Genomic DNA, 17799 nt, shown 5'->3' on the forward strand with positions numbered 1-17799 from the left:
TGACTCCATCTTCTCTCCCAAATATCTGCTCCCCCCACCTACCTGACGAATTCCCTACGATGCACCTCCTACCTGTATTTACCTATACAAAAAACAAAAAATTGTTGGAAAAGCTCAGCGGGTCTGGCAGCGTCTGAAGGGTAAAAACAGAGTTAATGTTTCAGGGCTGGTGACCCTTCTTTCCCTACCTGCATTCACTTATCACTATTCCAACTATCTTACCAGCACCCAGCCCTCTGCTCTCTCTTTATTTCTTCCCCCTCCCCCATTTCTGAAGAAGGGTCCCAACCCAAAATGTCAACTTTTCTGCTCCTCTGCTGCCTGACCTACTGTGTTCCTCCAGCTCCACTGTGCTATCTCTAGCATCTTTTAATTTTGATTCCTTGATTGCTAATTCAACGCTGGCAGTTCACTACCCAAATATCAACTACGTCTGGGTATGAAGCAGGATCTGCAACAAATCCAGAACAGTGTATGTCAAGAGAAAAGACCCTCAATATGGATGGTTAAACACAGTGTCACCTTGTCTTTTTTGTTTTAAATTCCTTTGTTTTGATGTGTGATTAGAGACAGATGAGTAGTCCTCCTACTCTTATGTAATACTAGGTGTCATTAGTAGACAGTCTTGATGCCAGAAGCATCAAATTTAACTTTTTATGAATTCTAAGCAGAGGCAACTAGAAGTGTGTATATCTTTCCTGTTGCTACTCCAAAGTCCCAGTCAGCACTGACCACATTGTCAATATACTAATATTGATCATTTTTAGGCTTCTAATTTCTGCTCCACTCTTCCAGTGACATAGTATCAATATATGAAGTATTTCCTTGCTGTTCAGTGAAATATGAAAGTTATCCTGAAGAGGTTTATAAATAGGGCAATTTGTCAGTTATATTTTTCCTTTAGTTAGTAAAGCCACTACATAATATTTTAATGACCTGCATAATGTGTAGTACAACAAAAAGTAATAAAATTATTGGAAAAATATTTTAAAAGGTTATGAAAAATGTTTTTGAAATATTAAAATTTTGATTAGACTGTAATCCTTCAGGAATAGTAGAATTTGATTTTCAATCTGCGATTATGAAGAAAAAATGAACACATTAGGTACCTCTGTTAGAAACTAAAAGTACTTACTTTTCTTTGCAGTACTTTTATGTGTGCCCATATTATTTTCTCATCAAACTGTATGGTCCCTTTTTTCTCCTTCAGACTTTAGTCAATGACTTGGACAGAAATACAGGAAGGTACAAAGATGAAGTGAATCTCAAAACTGCTGTTATGTCTTTCATTAATGCTGTTCTAAGTCAAGGATCAGGAGAGGTGAGAACTTATTATTCAGAAGACCTAAAATTTGTCAATGCCAGTATTGCAACCTGTTTTATAGCCTGCCTATCATGAATGATTTTTAATTTTGAGCATGGTGTAAAATTGTTTGCTATCAACTCATTTGTCAATACTGCTGTTGGCCATTTCTGGTTCCCACTTATTTACAGTTTAGACCTCTTATTTTTTTCCTTGGGTATAGGTTTAAAAAAGCTTCCTATAATACTGTTTTTGTTCCAATAGGAAAGTCTCGATTTCAGAGTTCATCTCCGATATGAATTTTTAATGTTGGGTATTCAGCCTGTTATTGACAAATTACGTGAACATGAAAATGCAACTTTAGATAGGTAAGTGTACTTTATTTGCAGAAAATAAAATTTAAAACACTGATGCTGTGTTTATACTAACTCTGTTCATTTCTTAGGCATTTGGATTTCTTTGAGATGCTAAGAAACGAGGATGAAATTGAACTAGGAAAAAGATTTGAGATGGTGAGTAAATGGGTTATTGTTTACATTTTATGCCAAATCATATTAATACAAAAGTTTGGTCTGTTAACTTATGGTTATGAATGTACTATTTCAGGTCCATATCGACACAAAGAGTGCCACCCAGGTATTTGAACTGGTTAAGAAAAAGATCAGTTATACAGATGCATACCCGCACTTTATGTCAATTCTCCATCATTGTCTCCAAATGCCATGTGAGTACTGTGGATCATTTCATTTAAGGGAAAACAGTGCATTCAATTTTCAGTCGAAGAGTGAGTAAAGTGAAAGGAAATCATGGTGTAGAAAGTCTAGGCCTGAAACGTTGGCCTTCCTGCTTCTCTGATGCGGCTTGGCCTGCTGCTCGTCTAGCTCTACGCCTTGTTATCTCAGATTCTGCAGCATCTGCTGTTGCTACTTCCTCTGAAAGGAAATCAAGACTTGATTCGAAAATATGGTCAACTCAATTTAAATTAACGTGACTTCTGAAATATATTTGAAATCTATTTTGAAAAGTAATTGAAGAATATGGTTTACTTTAATATGCTAATACAGTGTAAATTGTTCCAGAGTAGTAATATGCATCTGTGCTGTTTCAGTTATTGTAATAATATCTCTTACCTAATCTTTGTTGTTCATGGATATATATTACTTGTACTCATGTAGAAGCTCAGCGATAAGGCATTCCAGTTTGTTATGGATTTATTTTTAAACAGTAATCTGACTCTGTCGTCTTCATTGATCTCAGAATAATATTCAAAGAAATTTTAACTGGCCTGTGAATTCTGCATGATTCCATTCCATTTTAATATTTTCTCCCTTTATTAGATAAACGAAGTGGAAACACTGTACAATACTGGTTACTGCTTGATCGAATATTGCAGCAGATAGTTTTACAGAATGATAAAGGACATGATCCTGATGTTACTCCTCTGGAAAATTTCAATGTGAGGAATGTTGTTAGAATGTAAGTTTTTTTTTTTTTTCCCTGTTATTTTATTTATCTTTAAAATTGTCATATTAGGCATTTTAATTTTGAAGACTGTTCAATTCTCATAATGTGTTAAACTGTATTGTGACAATTTTTAATCAATGTCCAACATAAATAGGTTGGTTAATGAAAACGAAGTCAAACAATGGAAGGAACAGGCTGAAAAAATGCGAAAAGGTGTGTTCATTATTTTATTCACTTTAGTTTCATGTTTTTAACTTTGTTCTAACATGTATCTTTCAGCCATGGAAATGGTGCTGCTTTAAAATTGCAATTCTATTATCCACTGCCACTCTAAATTTTTTGTTTTCTCCTGAAACTACTGCTTAATATGCTGTTTTGTAGGAATGAGTACCCTTCCAATTACTCTTCAGACAGTAATTCCTCATGTGTAAAGGTAGGACGATATAGCAACCCTGATGACGATACTGTATTTATTTGATTTCTGGAAGCTCCATAGCAAACGTGAAGAGGATCCCAACTGACATTTCTACTCTTGTCAATATCTTTAAAACTGATGATCATAAATGTAGCCCTCTAAAATATGTTGTTTTGAGCTAGCTAGAACTAAATTGAACTTAGGGTTGAGTCTGGGATCTTCTGCGTAGGTATTCTTCAAGTTCAGCAGTGTTATTTTTGGCTTGAGGGAAAACACAACAATGTTATTTCAATAAAATCCAATTAACTGAAGTAACTGTTCTTCAGATGCTTTATTTTCCACATGCACCCCCAACCCTAATAAGAAATCTGAAAAAGATCTCTTTGATTACAGAGCATAATGAGTTACAGCAAAAACTGGAGAAAAAGGAACGAGAATGTGAAGCTAAGACACAAGAAAAGGAGGAGATGATGCAAACACTGAATAAAATGAAAGAGAAACTGGAGAGAGAATCTCAGGAGCACAAAGCTGCTAAGAAACAAGCAGCTGATCTGATGGCCCAGGTCCAAGATCTAAGCAATGCAAGTTTCTCTTAATAACTGAGGCTGTTTTACTACTTTTTAAATGTAAAAAGTGCAATGTTCAAAATTTTATAAAGAAAGTACCGGTTAATTGTTACAAACAGTTGAAAAGCTGTATATTTTACTTTTTACTTATAGTGATAAGAAGTTGAACGTAAATACGTTGGTATGCTGTTCTTTTCCAAGGAACAGTCTGGAGTTTATCTAGTTCGAATGTGGTTGCTCGTTGCCTAATATCTTTTATGTAATTTTGCTTCAATTTTAGAGAGCGAGATATTCTGGAGTTCCTGGTGGGCCCCTTTTGACACATGGAGCCCCTGGTGGTCCAATACCACCACCTGCACTTCCTTTAGCAGGTGATCATCCTCCACCAGCAGCACCACCACTGCCTTCGAGTGGATTGGTGCCACCGCCACCACCCCTACCCCCAGGTGGACCTCCTCCCCCTCCAGGTTTGCCGTTGTTAGGTGGTGTGCCACCACCACCTGGAGCACCTTTGGGTCTAGGACTCAAGAAGAAAAATATTCCCCAACCAGGAAATCCTTTAAAATCCTTCAACTGGTCCAAGTTACCAGAGGTTAGTCATACTTGATTCATATAGTAAGAAAGATATCATTTTTGGTTTAAATAATCTTGTCCTAACAAAAATTATAATGTTTTATTTGTATTAATTGAATGCACTTCAATTTTACTGAATTATTTTTGCAATTAATCTTTCTAGAAATATATCCTTTTTAAAGAATTAGACTCTATGGTATGTTTAAAATATGTTTGCAATTATGTGACCTATATTCTATAACAAATTGAAAAAATGCTGTAAGAAACAACCCATGAATTCATTAATGTTTGTTCTAATTTTTTCCAAAATGGGTTTTGTTTTTGTTACTATCAATAGAACAAACTTGAGGAAACAATCTGGATGGACATTGATGATTTGAATGTTTTCAAAGTACTTGACTTGGAAGACATAGAAAAGACTTTTTCAGCTTACCAAAGGCAACAGGTAACTTGAATTAAGTTCCTGCTTTCAACACGTGGAATTAATATGTGCATAAAATACATGCCCAGAAAACCATGCATTGATCAGATCAATGACGAAGAAATGATATTTGCTCAGCAAATTGGATAACTTTATACAAAATGTGTAGTTTAGTTTTTTAGCATTGCACTTCTTGTTTGGCAGTTATAGTAATGTGATCACTGTAGTGATAGAGGAACTGGTTAATCAGCAGGTTTCCAACAGTTGTGCAGCATGTTGAGAAACATAGTGATATCACCAATGTGACCTAAATTGTTTCAAACTCGATCAGTAGATCAATATGTAACTTACCTAGTTAGTGTGACCACTTCCCATTCAACTCAGAAGGCAAATGGGAGATTAAACAGAGTTGAGATTTACTCCTGTTCTGTGTTCAGTAGAGGTTAAAACATTGATTCTGGCTGTTACATGTAGAAAGACCACGTCTTTTACATTCTAAACTATTGATGAGTAATTAGTAAAAGATGCTCAGCAATGAGTTACAGTTAAGCTCATTCTTTTTATTCTTATTTGGTCTATTCTTACACTATAGTTAAAGAAAGTGTGTTTTGCTTCAAGCCTGGTGATCTGTCCATTCGAATTACATCCGGAGCACAAAGCCTTACATTTGCCTTGAAAAATAAACGAACGTTGGGGTCTGGGCCGTCTTGTTAAAATATTTTCAGGGGGTTTGGTCTGGTCCACAACATAGCTTGTTGCATTGTATTATGAAGCATTAGTGCTTGATTACCTAACAAGTCAGATGTTCCAACCCTTTCGGAGCATATGCATCTTGACAAACTTTCGTAACACCTTACAAAATCAGCATTAGTTTGCACGTTATTGAAGTTATCTCTAGGATTGTTGAAATATTGTATCCAATTTGACACTGAACAGTGTGAGTTTGGAATATATAATTTGATATTATCCAGATTCTGATAAACCTGCACTCACTATAACTACTTCTATGCCTCAGCTTCCTTGTAATGGTGAAAGGGTTAACTTTGGCAAATGGCATTCTTGCTTGATGTGTGAAAACCTCCAATCACATTCTGAAAATGCTTTATTTTCTTTGTGCTGTAACTGTTATTTTCCATTTTGCAACAATCGCTGAACTGCAGTTTGTTTCTTATTGCTATTAACTGATGCTACCTGTTATCCTCCTTTTTTTGCTTTTGGCCTGCATTTAGGACTTCTTTCTGAGCAATCATTCCAAACAGGTAAGCATGTGCTTTGATAAAGCAAAAGGGATCCATTTGTAGTATAAATCACAGGGTGAGGTTTATAATGGTGAAGATACACATTCAAGTTAGTTTCGGTTTTGAGTAATGTTGATTTTAGTGAGTATACTAACCTGCATGTTTGCAGCATGACAAGTCACTTAATGCAATATTTTCTAATCAAGTGAAAACATTGCACACGTATAAATATATACTGTAACAGCATGTAAACATTGTTACAAATGGAACTTGATTTTTGAAGAATTTGGGGAAGTAGAATATTATGCAGATTAATTTTACCCTACCAAAAGTCAGAAGCAAAGGCTTAAACAGTAATAGGTTGCACCATGATTTATTAAAATTAACTTGCACAAATTGAAATGAAAAGACCTTTGCATAACTTCAGTACTCAAATTGCAAACGCATTTCACTTTGCACCTAAATTTTAAGGACATGAATTGTTAATGTTCCATATTTTATTTCTTGCAACAGGTTATTGGTCATGTAGTATTTTTATTTGCTAAAATGGGACTATAACATTTTAAATGGCGCATGATTTCTTACTGTTAGTTCATATCTGTCCTGCATTGATTACAGAATGTTACATTAATCCTCAGGCTATACAGACTACCAATGATTGAGAGAATTTGGACATTGTTTAGTAAAAGCTTATGTATGTTGCATGCATCAAAGATTCATAGATGTGGATTTTCCTGCATTTGCTATTTTATCTTTTTGGTAATTCTGTGTCTCAACCTTAATGTTGGTGCTGAACAATGCAAGGCACCTCTCTAAAAGCTGTCCCTGACCACCTCCACTTGCACACTACTAGGCAGTAGACAGTAATCTAGGATAATAAAGTGTGAAGCTGGATGAACACAGCAGGCCAAGCAGCATCTCAGGAGCACAACAGCTGACGTTTTGGGCCTAGACCCTTCATCAGAGAGGGGGATGGGGTGAGGGTTCTGGAATAAATAGGGAGAGGGGGGGAGGCGGACTGAACTTGGAGAGAAAAGAAGATAGGTGGAGAGGAGAGTGTAGGTGGGGAGGGGATAGGTCAGTCCAGGGAAGACGGACAGGTCAAGGAGGTGGGATGAGGTTAGTAGGTAGGAGATGGAGGTGTGGCTTGGGGCGGGAGGAAGGGATGAGTGAGAGGAAGAACAGGTTAGGGAGGCAGAGACAGGCTGGGCTGGTTTTGGGATGCGGTGAGGGAAGGGGAGATTTTGAAGCTGGTGAAGTCCACATTGATACCATTGGGCTACAGGGTTCCCAAGCGGAATAGGAGTTGCTGTTCCTGCAACTCAGTTCGTCCCCTCCCCCCACTGCATCCCAAAACCAGCCCAGCCTGTCTCTGCCTCCCTAACCTGTTCTTCCTCTCACCCATCCCTTCCTCCCACCCCAAGCCGCACCTCCATTTCCTACCTACTAACCTCATCCCACCTCCTTGACCTGTCAGTCTTCCCTGGACTGACCTGTCCCCTCCCTACCTATACTCTCCTCTCTACTTATCATCTTTTCTCTCCATCTTCGGTCCACCTCCCCCTCTCTCCCTATTTATTCCAGAACCCTCACCCCATCCCCCTCTCTGATGAATGGTCTAGGCCCGAAACATCAGCTTTTGTGCTTCTGAGATGCTGCTTGGCCTGCTGTATTCATCCAGCTTCACACTTTATTATCTTGGATTCTCCAGCATCTGCAGTTCCCATTATCTCTAAGACAGTAATCTAGGATTGTGATTTCTACCTGATATCTTCCTCCTCATCAGAGATTTAAAGCTAATTGTTCCAATTGAAATCTGCCAGTTTGAAGATTAAAGAAAGCCTTTGTGGTCTATACAGTTGACTTTTAAATTGGATAGTTTCTGACAGGATCATTTGAGTAGAATTGTGCCAAAAACCTTGCCTAATTAAAAGTTTTGTGCTGAATATGTGTGCGTCCAAGTAGATAGACAGTTGTCTGAAAATAGTTTAATGTTAAAAACTGAACTGCATTATTCAGGTGAGACCTGAAATTGAACATGCGTTTTGCTTAGGAATTTGGTTGTGCAATCACACCAATTTCCCCTGCATTCAAAAAGCTGGACAAACTGTAGTTCAACAACTTTTTGGAGAAGGACCGGATATAAATATTAAGAAATGTTTTTGGCCAAGCTTTACAGAAGTTGGCTTCAGTTTCTATCCATGCTGAAAGCAACAGCTTAGTTGTTGCTCATCAACAATCCAAAATTTGTCAAACTGAGGAATTATTATGTGACGCTTTCAGAATTTCATTTATGAAGATGTCTGTCAATTTGGGTGACACAGTGGCTAGACATGACCTCGCAGTACCAGGGACCCAGGTTTGATTCTAGCCTTGGGTGACAATCTGTGTGGAGTTTGCATGTTCTCCCGTGCCTGTGTGGGTTTCCTCCCACAGTCCAGAAATGTGCAGGTTTGGTGGATTGGCCACAGCAAATTGCCCTGTAGTGACTGGGAATGTGTAGGTTTTGTGGGTTAGTCATGGTGAATGTGGGATTTTGGGGATAGAGTTTGGTGCTGGATTTGGGTGGGATGCTCTTTGGAACAATGATGCAGACGTGATGGGCTGAATGGCCTCTTTACGCACTGTGGAGATTCAGTGATTCTTACTATCATCAAATTTAGTTTGATACCTTAATTAGCTTTTTACCCAGACTGGAGAGAACTTGTTATGAAACAGATTGAGTGTGTTCTTTTGTACATTTCTATTTATATCATCTGTTATTCCTTGACACATTTAGTGCAAAGGTCTAAAGTAGGTAATGAAGCCATTGAGCATGCATTGGTAAATGGGGCTGTCTTTTACAACGTGATAACTAAATCCACATGTGGAGCTGATGGTACTTGGGAATATTTTTAACTGTGCATTTTTTTATTTTAACCTTCAAAACTTTTATAGAGGTGATCCAAATGCTCAGAAATTGTTATAAATGTGCGATGACTGTAGCTCCACGAATAAAATTTGCCTGTATGGTTAAGACTTCTGTGGTATATTCCACTTATTTACCATTGTCATATTTTCTTGGCCCACAGAAAGAGACAGATGCCAATGAAGATGCATTTAATTCCACAAAGAAAGTCAAAGAACTGTCAGTAATTGATGGGCGAAGAGCCCAGAATTGCAATATTCTTCTGTCCAGGTAACTGTTTTATATTAGAAGAAAGCATGGCATTATTTACAAATTCAATTTTCTGGCTTGCACTTTTATTTTAAATTCTTAAAATAGCTATGAGGTGTTCTTGAGGCTGTGTGTACTTGTTTATTCAAACATGAAGAAACTGAAGTTACAAGCATACCATGGCCATAAGTACAGCCTAGAACTATTGAGAATATGTCGGGAACGTAGTATCAACATGAATGTTGGAATAGGAAACTTGGTGCATTAGAATTTTTGAGTTGGCATATCAGTGTTTGTGATTCTGTACATTAACTCCAGCATAAATTATGAACACCAGCTGCACTTGCATTGCTGCCTCTGACGCCCATGCTGGTGGGCGGGATAGAATTACCACAGAAAGAGAGAGAGAAGGAGGGAGGAAAGAAATGGAAGAACAAAAAGAAAGAACTGGCGAGCAGAGTGGAGCTCCAAATGAAGTGCCTTTGCCTGCAGCCATCTTGCCGAATCTTCAAAGCTGGCCGTATATTGCACTTGCAAATACAAATCTGTTGATGCTTGGCATTATTCTCATTATAATGCAATAAAGAGGTTGGTTAGTGTATGGGTGTAAACATTTCAGTACAACAACTGTAATTTGAGCACTTGAAGCTATACAGCACTTTGAGATGTTCTGAGTTTGTGAAAGGTGCAACATAAATCCAAGTTGTTTCTTTTCCTTTAAACATAATTTTCCAACTATAATTGTAATCTATTGATGCCCACAGCCCATGAATAACATTTGCAGTTTAATTTAAGAATATACAGAGCCAGATTTTCCGAGGAGGAGTAATCTCCTGCAGATTACCACTGTGCCCTTTTTTTTTAAAAATTAAAGGAGGGGTCTGCAGTTCTGACTTGATTAATTACTGTCATATGTACTGAGATACAGTGAAAAATATCATTTTGCATGCTGACCAGACTCCTATCTTAAATAAGTACATCAGATGATAGAACAGAATGCAGAATTTGGTGTTAAGCTACAGGAGAAGATAGAGAAAGATCAATTCTCATATGAGAGATCCGTTCATAAGTCTGACGACAGCAGGCAAGAAGCTTTTCTTAAATGTGTTGGTATGGGTTTCAAACCTTAATCTTCTAACAGATGGAATAGAGGAGGCCAAGCCTGAGCCTTTTCTGATGTAGGGTCTATGATGCTTTTGTGCTCCTAAGATGCTGCTTGACCTGCTGTGTTCATCCAGGTCCACACTTTGTTATCCATTTGACTTTGCTCTGTGGCCCTTTATATCATGCAAACCCTGCCATAGTTGGCATGTGTTATGTGGTTAGTCTAGGACTTTTAGTCTGATATTGTCAATTGGTATTCCTGATTGCTTTGCTTTGTGAAGGTTTGCCTAGTTTGCTTGTTTTCTATCAGTGTTATCCGACTTGAACATCTCAGACCTGAATCTCAGGAGAGAATGTATCTTCCAGTTCATCCAGAACATCTGGTTGGGGAACACTCAGATTAACTTCTTTAGAAGAAGGTTCGAAATGCATTACCAATGAAATCACTGACAATAGTGGCATACTCATTTACTTTGGCCGTTGAGTTCTCGAATATGGACAAGTCCACCGACTCCAAGCAATCACAAAGGAGCTTGCCCATTACCACAGACCAGCACTGTATGACTTTCTATACCAGATCCCCTCTCTTTAGTTTCTGCTTGTAAGATGGGAGAAAGAACACAGCATTGTGATCTGATTTACCAAAATATGGGCAGGGAATTGAGAAGTGTGTGTGTGGCAATGGTCTAGGTTGTTTGGGCCTCTGGTGGACAGGAGACATGTTAGTGTTATCTTGGTAGCCCACTCTTGAGGTTGGCTGGGTTGAAGTTATCGGAAGTTCAAATTCTGAGATGAGATTCCCGTCAGAGCTCCTTCAGAATGTGAAGCTGTTCGTCCTTTCTGTCAGTTCTTTCTTAGCACAGAACTGTTGGGGAAAGGCAAACCATGTCCCCGTTTCAGAGCAGTTCGTTGCAATATTCTGAGATATGAAGGTCCAGAATCAGTGCTTTGAATAGCTGTTGTCCCATCAACTCCTATCTGTGTTGGAATAACAATGGTCAGGTCATTGGGAAATCTGGACCATTGTTGCGTAGTAACTAGGGTTTTATGTTGGTTTAAAATTAAACTTGTATTCCCTCAAGTTTTGGCAGTTGGCAAGAGAAACCTGAGAGGATACTAGTTGAGGTTTTACTAATTCTTTGGATGTGAGCAGCACTGGCAAGGTTGTCACTTATTGCTCTGGAGTTGGCATTTTCAGCTATTTTCTTGAACTGCTGCAGTACATGTGGTGTAGCTAACCCACAATGTTGTGAGGAAGGGAATGCCAGGATTTTTAAAAATTGAGATATGGATGTCGCTGTCTAGACTGGCATTTAATGCTGATCTCAAATTGCATTTGAACTGAGCAACAGAGCTGGGCACATTACTGCAGGTCTGAGTTGTATGTGGACCAGACAAGGGAAGGATGGCAGATTTCCAAAAGGACATGCATAAACTAGATTGGTTTTATGACGGTTGCCTTGTTAATAACCAACTACGTGGTTACATAGTCACAGTTTTTTTTATTTTTATCGAATCCAAATTCAATAAATTTGGGGGATTTGAATCAATTTCCCTCGTACGTCAGCCTGGGGTTATGGATTACTAGCCCAGCAACATTTTCCACTATGCCACTGCATTTCCCCATTTTAACTTCACAGAAAAGTATACATGTCAGTCTGTTTAGATTTTAAACTGTTTCTCATTGTTTTTAGTAATGAAAGTAATGAAGATAAATGTATTTCAACAAAATTATAGCAACTCTTGTAACACATTTCAAATTTTAACTGGAATACGCCACCTGGTGACATCATTGCAACAGTATACAAAATAAACCTCTTACTTTTTTTTTGAATAAATCTAAGCTAAATAAAGATTGACTGTTTTCTTGCTTCACCGACTGGCTATCAGGTATCTAACACAGGTAAACTGAGATTGACAATGTTATGAAGGTAAAGTGTATAATATTTTAAGATGCCATGAATATATAGTTAAATTTTCATCTTACGACACCAAAATTATGCACAGACTTGTTCAGTCTTAGACTGTTGCTGAGGGTAGGGATTAAATTGATTGCTTGGAAATGTTGTCAAAAATGTGGACTGAAAATGAAGGATTCCTTCTTCTAAATATTTAATTGGAGGAGATTTCTGGTAATCTAGTATAGGGTATTGATAAAGCAGTCTGATAACTTAGTAGATGTGGAGGATTTGAGAGATGGCAGTTCGGTAGTGTGGAATGTTAGAATAATATGGCATGGAAACAGACCCTTTGGATCAACCCATGCGTGCTGACAAGTCCCATTTTCCAGAATTTAACCCATGTACCTCTAGACCCTTCCTACTCTGTTGTTAGCATCGTGAAAGAAACCATCTTAAGTTAAAACGTTAAAAACGTAAATAAATGTGTTTTAAGTTTGGGTTTTGAATTTTAAAAAATGCAATTCATAAGTTTTTTTTTCAAATTATGTTTAGTAACATGGTTCTCTGAGTCTGAAGTTGCGAATTAACTTTTAAGTATTTCTGCAGCTATAGTGATTAATTTTGTAACAGTTTGTGAAGGCTATTTTGGCAGCTTAATGGATTTTACAACTTGGGGTAAGCTATTGTATGTCGAGACTTCTGTTTGTTTGAAATTTCTGGACTGGGAGTTTTTTTCAGGCTTGAGAGAAATGCCCATACAGGGAGAGACTTTCTTGTTTCAGTTTGTTGTTTATGAACAATTCTGAGAGGTTTTTATATAGATGTAGATATATAAAGGGGGAGAATATAGTAAACGAGATTGCATTAGAGTAAGGAATTAATGGCAATTCCAGGCTGGAACTGTTGAGATAAAACCCTGAAGAGGAATTGAAGGCTGTTTGTTTCATCTTAAATGTATGGTAACTCCAGGAATAAGATACTGGAGGTTGCAGTTGAGGAGTCAAAGTTACAGTTAGTTTCTCCAGAATACCCTTTAAGGGCACTATAGAGAAAGAGATTGTAATGTGAGTACTGTACAAGGGTTCCTCTGCTAGGAATGTTGACTTGGTTTTTGAAACTGGTTTTGTAACTAGTGGGACTACGCTTTTACTGTGTGTTTAAAACTTTGTGCTGTAAGTCAATGGATCTGGTTATTTTCTTTTGCTTAATAAACTTCTGTTTTATTGTTAAGAAATTACTGCAACATTGCGTGATTCAGTTGCAATGAGAGCACACCATGTTCAAACCAAAACAAACCAATAAGATTTCAGTCTGGAATCTGAGTTGTCCAGTCAAAATATCAGCTAAGAATCTTAACAACATCTATGTAAAAACTCATGCTGTGCTTTTCAATCATACCATCATGGGGAAACAAGTGGATGAATGACAGGAGAGGACCAAGAATACATTGTTGGCGGGGGACCCAGTGGTACTGATTTGTGAGTAGGAAGGCAAGCCATTGCGTGTAAAAACCAAAAGAACTGCGGATGTATAAATCAGACATAAACAAGAAATTGCTGGAGATGCTTGGCAGGTCTGGCGGTATCGGTAAAGAGAAATCCAATCATAAGTCTCACAGGAAGGGTCACTGCACTCAAAACGTTAACTCTGGTTTCCCTTCACAGCTGCTGCCAGACCTGTTGAGCTTTTCCAGCAATTTGTTTTTTTTTTGTTTCTGAAGCCTTTGCATGTGTTCCTCTGGGAGAGGTTGTGGTCAGGAGAATGGCCAAAAGCTACAGGTAGATTCAGGAGGATGAGGAAGTCAAGGTTACATTTTGTCCCAGTCTCAGGAAGTTATTTGTGACTTTAAGCCATTTCAAAACTGTCGCAAGATTGGAAACCTGGTTGGAAGGATTCAAGAAGAGTTCTTGGAAAGATGGTACTTATTTGGAAGGCATCAACAGAATTTTGGAGAGGAAAGGGAGATTCGTGACTAGTTCGCAAGGATGGTGGGCTCATTAATTTTTCTAAGAGGAGTGACTTGTGGACAGAATAAGCTAAAAGTGGGCAGAGGACAGGACTAGAGAGGGGGGGGGAGAAAAAGAATGAGCTCAGGTCAGGTCAGATGGAAGCTTTAAAGAGGGTTTGGCCTTGTGGGCTACTGGAAGGGGTGAATACGGCAGAGGTCGGTCGTTTTCATAATGTCGAAGATGTCTGTGAGCTCTTTATGCTTACTGTATAAATTCAGTAAAGCAATACATTTTTCACTTGCTCTCGTTGGAAAAAATAAAACAATGTTTCAGCAGCAGAGTACAAATGAAACTACATGATAAATATGTAGCATGTATATAATCAAAGGTCACCGATTTAACATGTTGCTCTTTTTCAGTGGTTCACACTTCATGCTTTTTGTTACTTCAGCTGAAGCTCGCACTTTAGGAATCTGGGTAGTGTCAACTCTGTGCCAGTTAACAATTTCACAATGTGCTTTTGGTGTTGCCTTTGTGCCACTGAAGTGCTATACCAGTACCAAAAGTGCAGTATCAAACAAGCAACTGAAGGTTCCTAGAACTTACTGTATGGAACCAGACCCTTTGGTCCAATTTGTCAATTCTGACCAATCCAGATCTATTTGCCTGAATTTGGCCCATATCCCCCTTAACCCTTCCTATTCATATACCCATCCAGATGCCTTTTAAATGTTGCAACTGTGCCAGCCTCTACCACTTCCTCTGTCTACTCATTCCATACATGCACCACCTTTTACGTGAAAAAGTTGCCCCTTGGGTTCCTTTTTAAATCTTTCCCCTCAACCTTAAAGTTATGCCTTTTAGTTTTGGATTCCCCCACCCTGAGGAAAAGACTTTGGCTATTCATCCTATCCATACCCTTCATGATCTTATAAACCTCTATAAGGTCACACCTCAGCCTCCAATGCTCCTGGGAAATAGCCCCAGTCTTTTCAGCCTCTCCTGATAGCTCAAACCCAGCAATGCTAGCAACATCCTTAAATCTTTTCTGAACCTTTTTAAGTTTCACAACCATCTTTCCTTATGGCAGGGAGACCAGAACTGAATGTAGTATTCCAAAAGTGGTCTAACCAATGTCATATATAGCCACAACATGACCTCCTAACTCCTATACTCAATGCAGTGACCAATAAAAGCAAGCATACCAAATGTCGCCTTCACTATCCTGTCTATCTGGGATTCCACTCAAGGAATTATGAGCCTGAGCTCCAAGGTCTCTTTGTTCAGCAACACTCCCCAGGACCTTACCAGTAAGTGTATAAGTCTTGCCCTGATTTGCCTTTCTAAAATGCAGCACCTTGCTTTATCCAAATTAAATTCCATCTGCCAGTCTTCAGCCCATCAGTCCATCTGATTATGGCCCTGTTGTACTCTGTACTCTTTGCATTCCACTACACCCCTGATTTTCATGTCCTCTGCAAACCTCCTAACCATGCCTCCCATAATTCACATCCAAATCATTACATAAATGATGAAAAGCAACAGTCCCAGCACTGATCCTTGTGGCACACTGCTGGCCATGACCAGTTAGGAATAAATAGCTTTGCCACACGTGTGTGTGTGTGTGTGTGTGTGTGTGTGTTGGAGTGAAGGATAGAAAGGAAGTGGATTGTATGGCCAAAGGCAACCGTCTGTGACTACCTATTTGATTGGCTTGACTTTGTGATATTGTCCAGCAGTGTAGAATTACCCCTAACATTTAGTGTTTGGAATGAGATCCAAACCGGAGCTCAGTGATTGTGACACATGTAACTGTTGATGAAGGGATGATCCGAATTTAAGTTCCAGATTTGTAAGCATCACATCTAACAGCACCTGTGGGCAAGTTACATTCCTGGTCAAAATGACTTTTCCACAACCATTCAGATGCTGCCAGACCTGCTGAATTCACCACTATTTTCCATTTTTATTTTAAGATTTCCAGCATCTGCAGCACTTTGCTTTTATTTAAATGGATCATGTTCTACCTGCTGAAGTACAACGGTCTACTGTTTCAGTGAAACAACAGACTATACATTTATGGCGCATTCTTCGGTAACTGGCATATGAAAAAGAAATTGTAAAGTAGCTCTGATATCTCCCAACTATTGTCAGTGGTTTTGGCAAGGAGAATCTCTCCATCCCAGCTACAGGGTGTATATATAGTAACTGAGGAGATGCAATTTATGTACCTGTTGTCTATTTATCTATTTAGGCTAAAGCTGTCCAATGAGGAGATCAAACGTGCTATTTTGACAATGGATGAGCAAGAGGATCTACCTAAGGACATGCTTGAACAGGTACTATGTTGATTTTGAAGTATTTTGTGCTGTGATTGTACTTAGTGGGGCTGGGTGACTGGAGGCTATATCGCTTCCGTGGTCACTTATATTTTAGACATGAAGGGCCACTACATCTTATGTTGGAAGATGAATCTCTCTCCTGCCACTTTGAACAGATTTCACTTCCAGCAAAGAGTTTAACAATGATTACTCCTCTTCTGTCAGGAAATACTGTACCTGTACTTCTCTGTTTAATGGATAGAGATAGAGGAAGCTGATGTACTGAAAATTTTGTCAAACATTAAGATTGACAAGTCGCCAGGCCCGGATCAGATTTGTCCTCGGCTGCTTTGGGAAGCGAGAAATGCAATTGCTTCGCCACTTGCGAAGATCTTTGCATCCTCGCTCTCCACTGGAGTCGTACCTGAGGACTGGAGAGAGGCAAATGTAATTCCTCTCTTCAAGAAAGGAAATAGGGAAATCCCCGGCAATTATAGACCGGTAAGTCTCACGTCTGTCGTCTGCAAGGTGTTAGAAAGGATTCTGAGGGATAAGATTTATGACCGTCTGGAAGAGCATGGCTTGATCAAATACAGTCAACACGGCTTTGTGAGGGGTAGGTCATGCCTTACAAACCTTATCGAGTTTTTTGAGGATGTGACTAGTAAGGTTGATGAGGGTCAAGCTGTGGATGTGGTGTATATGGACTTCAGTAAGGCATTTGATAAGGTTCCCCATGGAAGGCTCATTCAGAAGGTCAGGAGGAATGGGATACAGGGGAACTTAGCTGCTTGGATACAGAATTGGCTGGCCAACAGAAGACAGCGAGTGGTAGTAGAAGGAAAATATTCTGCCTGGAAGTCAGTGGTGAGTGGGGTTCCACAGGGCTCTGTCCTTGGGCCTCTACTGTTTGTAATTTTTATTAATGACTTGGACGAGGGAATTGAAGGATGGGTCAGCAAGTTTGCAGACGACACAAAGGTCGGAGGTGTCGTTGACAGTGTAGAGGGCTGTTGTAGGCTGCAGCGGGACATTGACAGGATGCAGAGATGGGCTGAGAGGTGGCAGATGGAGTTCAACCTGGATAAATGCGAGGTGATGCATTTTGGAAGGTCGAATTTGAAAGCTGAGTACAGGATTAAGGATAGGATTCTTGGCAGCGTGGAGGAACAGAGGGATCTTGGTGTGCAGATACATAGATCCCTTAAAATGGCCACCCAAGTGGACAGGGTTGTTAAGAAAGCATATGGTGTTTTGGCTTTCATTAACAGGGGGATTGAGTTTAAGAGTCGTGAGATCTTGTTGCAGCTCTATAAAACTTTGGTTAGACCGCACTTGGAATACTGCGTCCAGTTCTGGGCGCCCTATTATAGGAAAGATGTGGATG

General features: G+C 39.1%; 1 protein-coding gene across 1 annotated transcript in view; it reads left to right on the forward strand.

Moving 5' to 3' along the window:
• daam1a (dishevelled associated activator of morphogenesis 1a) overlaps window positions 1–17799 on the forward strand; it is a 203855-nt gene that overhangs the window by 150970 nt on the left and 35086 nt on the right. The window contains exons 8-19 of the mRNA XM_048537719.1: window positions 1211–1321; window positions 1568–1671; window positions 1749–1815; window positions 1910–2027; window positions 2641–2779; window positions 2922–2980; window positions 3576–3763; window positions 4029–4340; window positions 4659–4766; window positions 5972–6001; window positions 9052–9158; window positions 16346–16430. Of these exons, the coding sequence (XP_048393676.1) occupies window positions 1211–1321; window positions 1568–1671; window positions 1749–1815; window positions 1910–2027; window positions 2641–2779; window positions 2922–2980; window positions 3576–3763; window positions 4029–4340; window positions 4659–4766; window positions 5972–6001; window positions 9052–9158; window positions 16346–16430 (1428 nt within the window). The remainder of the gene's footprint in view (window positions 1–1210; window positions 1322–1567; window positions 1672–1748; window positions 1816–1909; window positions 2028–2640; window positions 2780–2921; window positions 2981–3575; window positions 3764–4028; window positions 4341–4658; window positions 4767–5971; window positions 6002–9051; window positions 9159–16345; window positions 16431–17799) is intronic.

Source organism: Stegostoma tigrinum, chromosome 10, assembly GCF_030684315.1.
Source record: "Stegostoma tigrinum isolate sSteTig4 chromosome 10, sSteTig4.hap1, whole genome shotgun sequence".
Lineage (NCBI taxonomy): Eukaryota > Metazoa > Chordata > Chondrichthyes > Orectolobiformes > Stegostomatidae > Stegostoma > Stegostoma tigrinum.